General features: G+C 33.8%; 1 protein-coding gene across 1 annotated transcript; it reads left to right on the top strand.

The window, feature by feature from the left end:
* Positions 1-4,730: 4,730 nt before the first annotated feature.
* Positions 4,731-5,437, top strand: LOC112783875 (hexokinase-1-like). Its single transcript, XM_072231115.1, has 3 exons — positions 4,731-4,825; positions 4,967-5,122; positions 5,255-5,437. The coding sequence occupies exons 1-3, from the start codon at positions 4,787-4,789 to the stop codon at positions 5,435-5,437; spliced, it is 378 nt and encodes a 125-aa protein (XP_072087216.1). The 5' UTR covers positions 4,731-4,786.
* Positions 5,438-7,088: the final 1,651 nt, after the last annotated feature.

Genomic DNA, 7,088 nt, shown 5'->3' with positions numbered 1-7,088 from the left:
CTCCAAAGAACAACGCACCTTCATTCATCCTCGCAACCCTGCCTTGCCTGCACCTACTTCGTACACCCTCGCAACCCTGCCTCCAAAGCTCACCGTCGATCGTCGCCCCCCACTCACTCTCTTCACTCTCGCCGTTGACCCTCTCCCTCCAAATCTCACTGATCACCTCCAAAGCGCGACCTTCATCCCCTTTCGTAAACCCTCGCAACCCTGCCTCCAAAGCTCACCGTCGATCGTCGCTCCCCACTCACTCTCTTCACTCTCGCCATTGACCCTCTCACTGTCGCTCTCGCCATTGACCCTCTCACTCTCATCATTGACCCTCTCATACAAGAAGAAACCCTCTCAATCTCGCCAGTGACCGTCGTCGCCCCCCACTCACCAGTCACCTGCACTCACTACTCTCCACATGCTGCACCACTGACTGTCGCTCCTCTTCGCCATCTTGCACTGATCGTCGCTGCGCCGCCCTCAGCATCGTCGCTGCTGCTGCTCTCACCATCGTCATCTCCGTGCTTCTCATCATCGTCTTCTCTGTGCTCACATCATTGAATAGGTATGTAGTGATTTCTATTTGGTTCTGAAATTTCAGAGGCTTAGGGTTCCGATTTTAGGGGTTTTAATTTAGGGATTTCAAGCTGTGAAATATGGGTTTGTGAACTGTAATTTGATAACATGCATGCTGTTGTTGATGAAGATGTGTGGTGTTTTAGAGTTTGTGAACTGTGATTTAATATACAGCTTGTCTATTTTCTCTGTATTTTTGTTTGTGAGACTGAATCCAAATGCAGTTAATAATTTTCTCAATGAATAAGTTGGCTTCCGTTTCTCTGTTTTTAGCTTCCATTTCTTCTAGAAAATAGACCTATCTTTATATGTCTGTGCTTTCTCTCAACATTGCCTTATTGTTGATGAATATAAGGGCATGACAATCTATGAATAATACCTTCTAATGTTAAAAATGTAGTAAAAACTTGAGAAGTAAATTCCCCACCATGATCAGATTGTGGAGCTAAAATGGAGTGTCCTGATTACTTCTCCATCCTCAATTTGTATTGTTTAAAGACTTTAAAAGCTTCTGATTATTGACCAAAAGAAAGATACTACTAGTATATTTGCTAAATGCATCAACAAAACTAATATAAAAATAAAAACCATTTCTTGAATTTACTGGTGATGGTCCCCATATGTCTGCATACATTAATTTACTGGTGAAGTTAGGAATAATAGTTTGTTTTGTAACCTCCAATTCTATATTATATAGTAAGTTAGGTGTTAGTTTCTGTTTTAAGCTTCCTGTTTTGAGTCCATTTTGGATATCTTTCTGTATAGGCTAGTTCCCTCACATATACAAGGTTCTCCCTTTAGAGTTTTTTACATCTAAATTTTTGCTCTGAAGTTGTGTTGATTTACCTGCTTTGATCTTACACATGCATTGTAGTTTCTCCCACAGGCCTCGCTTTTCCACTGTGTTGATCAGTCTTTCTTAAGTGGTTACTGTATATACTATAATAAATTAGATTTGTGGTAGTTAGTTATATGTCTTTGCATATTTGTGTAATTGATTTTTCAGGTGGAGTATGTGTCTCGAGTTTTATTTGCTGCTAATATTTTTTCCTCTGCACTAGTTACTTTGCTTGACTTGTTTTTTCTCTAGTTAAAGCAGCCAACATAGGCATTAATATAAGAAATGAGAACCTCGTTGTAACAAGCTCAGGCCACTAGGCATAGAAAGTTAGAAACTTAAGTCCAAATGCACAGCAACCAAGTTAATATATGAATCCAATCGTATTACATAGAGAAAAAGGACTGATAAATGAGTTTAGGCTTTGGGGTGTTCCTGGTAGATAAACTTAGCTCCTTTTGGAGTTTAAATAATAAACTAGATTTTAGTCCCAAACAATAAACTGTTGTATGTAATATTACCAAGTAAATGTAGTTTGCTCTTTTTTTAAAGAATTATAATTTTTTAATTACAATATTGAATATAGGGCATTCAAGAGTCTGGAACCAAAAGATTTTGTCGAATTGACTCATTATTTTTAGGTTGGGTGAAGTTATGTTTTATAATAGTAAAATGTTATATTTTATATTATATAACATTATTTTTATTTTAAAATAATATATTTTGATATAAACGTTATATAATATTTATTAGTTTAGGGTCGCAATGAATTTTTAAAATTGGCCTGATAAAGTATTAGAATTATCCGAACTAACTAAATCCTGTTCAGTACGGGCCATGGAAACCCCTAATTAAACAGGTCACCTATAGGCTAATTCAGTTTCATATCATCTCTCTCACAAAGTCTTGAAAACTCTTTCTTTCTACACGTATTTTGTTATGTTTTTTATATTGCAGCTCCTTCAACAATGCCTAGTGTCAATAGAGGGCATTGAGATTCTGACATGTAGCAACTGAAATTTCATGTTAACAACAATTGTATTTTCTGGTGTCTAAGTTTTTATTCATATATGGCCTTCTTGTTATTTAAATGTTGTCTTTACCCCATTATTTGCAGAAGTTTGTCCTTCTTTGCACTTGACAGCAACTCTAAATCAAAGTTTGATGGCACCAAAAGTTATTTAGGGTAACCCTTTGAAAGTACTACAAAGGGAAGCTTGTTTTCTAAGTTAATATTTTTAGACATTTATCATCTTCTTTGTCTTTTATGCTGCAATTCATATGCTAATTCTTAGAATTCATAGTAAAAAGGAGGCTAGTTGAAAGAGAAGCTTACAAACCACTACTCAAACTCTTACAGTCAAATTCATAATGTTTTAGACCTACAAACAGACAAAAAAAATATGGATAAGAATTAGTTGGTTATCTTTATTTATATTATATAGCGTAGACATTTTTTATTTTTAGTAAATTTAAAATTTAAGTTTTATTTATTTTTGTATAAATAAATAAGAAAAACATGTTTCTGTTGTGTTTTTAGTGTAAGCAGTAAATCACATATCAGTTAAACTGGGACTAAATGATGTATATATATTTGACAAATTAATGAACCCATCGCCTAAACTTACTCTGATATTTCTTATTTAATGAAATAATCTGAATTCTTCCAAATTCTGGGTTTCGCTTAAAGTGATTTTACATTGCACGCTTTTCTCTTGAAGAGAGGAAGCTATATAGCTATTATATTATTTATTTAGTTTCTTGAACATCTTCCTGTCAAAGTTCTTGAAGATATTAAAATGCAACACTTAGGGATGAGAAATTTTTTACTGTAAAACAAAACTTCATACTTGTAAAATAAGGCACATCACAATTAAGAGAAAATATTATCTAAAAAAAAGCATGAAGAATCAAACTATGGTTGAGTTTAAATTTATGTGTGGTTCATTTGATGTTTAAATTAGCTTCAACTTCATTTTCTGCTTTTCCAACCCATCACTGTCGCTATGTGTTTTCATTTTGATATGCAATTAATGTATAGGATCCCAATTTTGATATAACAACTGAAATGAACACATGATATCCTCTGTGAGTCCATCTAAAATCGCTTGGATATGATCATCCATCCTCAGGGTAAGAACAATCTAAAGCTAACAAAAAATCAACTAGACCTCTGATCTTGGCCAAATATTCATCTGCAGTTTCATTCTTTTTTATTGATCTTATTTGAGACTTCAAACTCTGAATTTTTGTCTTGAAAAGAAGTAGTGAACTTTTCATGTAATTTATCACACATTTCATAAAATATAACACATTGATTACCTTGTTCTGAAAGTTGGAGTTATCGATGCAAGAGTCCATGTCATCAAAGCAAGATCCTTCAATTATCACTCTTTATACTTGTCTGATTTTGTAGTTGATGGGCGAGTTATTTCATCATTCATAAGTCAACTGCTTTCTTTTAACATTTCCCTATACTTTGCCAATACTTTGCCAACTTAGTTTATTGAAATTCGATTGTTTTTAGGTTTTTTTATACTACAATATCTAGGAATATCAATATGTATCATTTCTCTTTTGTTCATGGTTGGTTTTTTCAGTAGCTTATTCATTGATACTGAATCCAAATGCATGTTGAGGATTAATAATTTTCTTCGTCCGAAATTGTGTTTCCTTTTCAGGAGCAAAATTTGTGGTTGTTGTTGAATGGCGAAACTTGAAGCGAAGCTCGGAATGATAGTTGACTCCGTTGGTAACTTCTTCTCTGGCAAAGACCAACTTCCCTTGTGTGACCCTGGTAACTTCTTTTAAACCCCAGTGCTATCTTTCTCCTGTCTAATTTGACATAAGACAGAAATTAATAGGTCCTTTGTTGGATCCATTATGCATTGCTGCAGTTACACTGATATATAAAGTCTGATTCTTTAAATTGCAGCTCTAAATGCAAGTGGTCTTGACAAATTTCTTAAATCAATAGGAAGAAATCCCTCATATGTTGATTTGGAGGTGAGTTAATATTCAGGACATGTCTTGTAGCTTATTTCTCCTCATTAAACTAAATTTTGTTGCTTTATTCTAATTATTTGAATGTGTTCTTATTTGACAGTTGACTGAACAAAAATTGACAAGAAGGGAAGGTATAAGCTTTTCTTGTTTGAGGTTACTTGCTAAGATTAAAGCCTTGCTATCTTTCACTTAAAAATTTCTGAAGGTTTTGATAAATTTTACCACCAATAGAAGCAGGAGGCTAATCTGATTCAATCTGCTCTTATTGTCAATTATCTCTGTTTCCATCTCAATGTGTTCCTGTCCTAAATAACTTTCCCTTTATGTTCTGATTTGTAGGTTGGGGAAGATGTCGTGGAAGAACTAACCAAGTCGATGCAAAAAATTGGCTTGGATATGCGAGTTTCAGCTCTAGTCAGTACCACTAACCTCTCTCAGGATTGATTAATAATTTTTAATATATGGACTTGAGAATGATAGTTTCAAGTTTGTGTTTGATAGAAAGTTTGGACTAATAAGGCTGTACACCAGACTAACTCGGTGATTTTGCATTAGGTTAATGATACCATTGGAACACTAGCTGGAGGCAGATTCTACAATCAGGATGTCATTGCTGCTGTGATCCTTGGTACAGGGACAAATGCAGCATATGTGGAACGTGCAAATGCTATTCCAAAATGGCATGGCCCTCTCCCGAAATCAGGAGGCATGGTAAGTAGGTTATACTATTTATGACTGTCATTGTCTTGCATGTTAGAAATATCTTTACTTTGCTGTCATACTAGAGCTAGCGTCACCATTTGCTGGTATAAAGCATGCTCTGATTACATGCAAATACTGCAGGTTATAAACATGGAGTGGGGTAATTTCCGATCCTCACATCTTCCTCTAACAGAATATGATGTAGCTCTAGATGCTGAGAGCTTAAACCCTGGAGAGCAGGTCAGATCATCACGTTATAGTCATTGGTTTAAAGCTTTAACCAGCATGTGTAATTCTGTAATATTCTTTCACTATTGTTCTTAGATATTTGATAAGTTGATTTCTGGTATGTATTTGGGGACATTGTAAGGAGAGCTTTATTGAAGATGGTTGAAGAAGCTGACTTTTTTGGAGATACAGTTCCCCCAAGTTGAGAGTTCCTTTCATACTCAGGTATGCATGCTAGTTAATTATACTCAAGTATTACAAGAAGTTGTGCTGCCTCCCTTGCAGTGAGATTTGCAAATCATGGGCACTCTACTATGGTGGTTTCAACTGACCCTGCTCACTCCTTAAGCGACTCTTTTGCTCAGGTACCTAACGAGACCAAGAAAAATCTCTTGATTGTTTAGTTTACTAGTTCTTCAATATGGATAAAACTTCAGAAGTGTAATGCTACAATCTCGTTAGGATTTGACAGGTGGTAGGCTTGTTCCGGTTTAAGGAGTGGAGTCACCATTATATGCTCTCAAGGTACTCATTTTGATTGAAACAGAATTGAATATTAAACTAATAGTTCTCATGTGTTTCTATTTGTGAAACCGTTTCTCGCATTCTATTGAATCTTTTTTTTGGGGCAGATAAACCCTGATAAATCTATGGAAGGTTCCGAGCAGCTAGTCAAAAACTTGGTGATGGCGTGGGCGTAAAGTCTTTAATGCAAAGCACGGGACTTGAAATGATTGCTGACCAGGTAGTTTCTGCTTTTAATTATGAGTATTTCTTAATCTAGTGTTAAGTTTTAAGCATTTTTAGGGGCTAATAATTTCTTCTATTTATGTCCATATAGAACAATTCAATGTATCAAATCTCCAAAGTCAATGACTCATTTATAATTGAATTTGGTATAATAAAGCTGATTCACTTCTTCTAACATTATATGATGTCTTAATTTTTTGATAATTTTTTACCTCTCCTATATCTAATTTAAGTGTGAAAGTCTGGTTAATTAGTGCATGAAAAATGCTATAGGGACATATTAGGATTGTGTTAAAGGAAATGGAAGAAAGAAACACCTGTAGATTTTCATGGTTTTAATGAAACAAGATAATACATAATTCCTTGAATTCACCTCTTCTGCCGTGACCATGTTATTTTTTTTAGTATATGCTTTCTTGGTTTACTATGTCTACGTGTTCCATTTAATTTTTATAATTATGAATGTCATTATGAATATTTTTTAATTACTTTTCTATATAATTATGCAGGGTAACAATGAAGATTAAGTAATAATGAAGATTAAGCTGGCTATTATTGTGGTTTATTGGCTAAGATAGAGTGCTATTTAGAATCTTTACATGTATGGTTGACTAATGATTTTTATTAGAAGATACTTTTATTGGCTAAGTGATATTATGGTTTTGATATGGCTATGCTTATTTTAGTTTGAGATGTATGAATTTTTACAGTTAACTTCATTCTAGTACTTTTGGATCAATGTTATAAATATATTTTGGTTAGAGATAATTTTTATTATATAAAGAAATTATTTAGTATAATTATGTATTTATTTTTATTTTGTAATATTCAACTCATTTATACATGTAATCATATTAACTATTATGTTGTATTAATAATTATTAGATATATATATATATATAGGGGAAAAAAAAAGACCTAAGGCTACACTTATATATAGTAGCTATAGTATACAAAAAAAAAAAAGAGACCTAAGGCTACACTTATATACAGTAGC

Source organism: Arachis hypogaea, chromosome 20 (genome assembly GCF_003086295.3).
Source record: "Arachis hypogaea cultivar Tifrunner chromosome 20, arahy.Tifrunner.gnm2.J5K5, whole genome shotgun sequence".
NCBI lineage: Eukaryota > Viridiplantae > Streptophyta > Magnoliopsida > Fabales > Fabaceae > Arachis > Arachis hypogaea.
Note: the sequence above shows the minus strand (reverse complement) of the source record. Positions and strands in the feature narration are given on the sequence as shown.

Coding starts and splice junctions, on each gene's coding strand:
- LOC112783875 (XM_072231115.1), top strand. CDS start 4,787: ATGCAAAAAATTGGCTTGGATATGCGAGTTTCAGCTCTA. Junction 4,826..4,966: donor ATATGCGAGTTTCAGCTCTA/GTCAGTACCACT, acceptor ATTTTGCATTAG/GTTAATGATACCATTGGAAC. Junction 5,123..5,254: donor TCCCGAAATCAGGAGGCATG/GTAAGTAGGTTA, acceptor CAAATACTGCAG/GTTATAAACATGGAGTGGGG.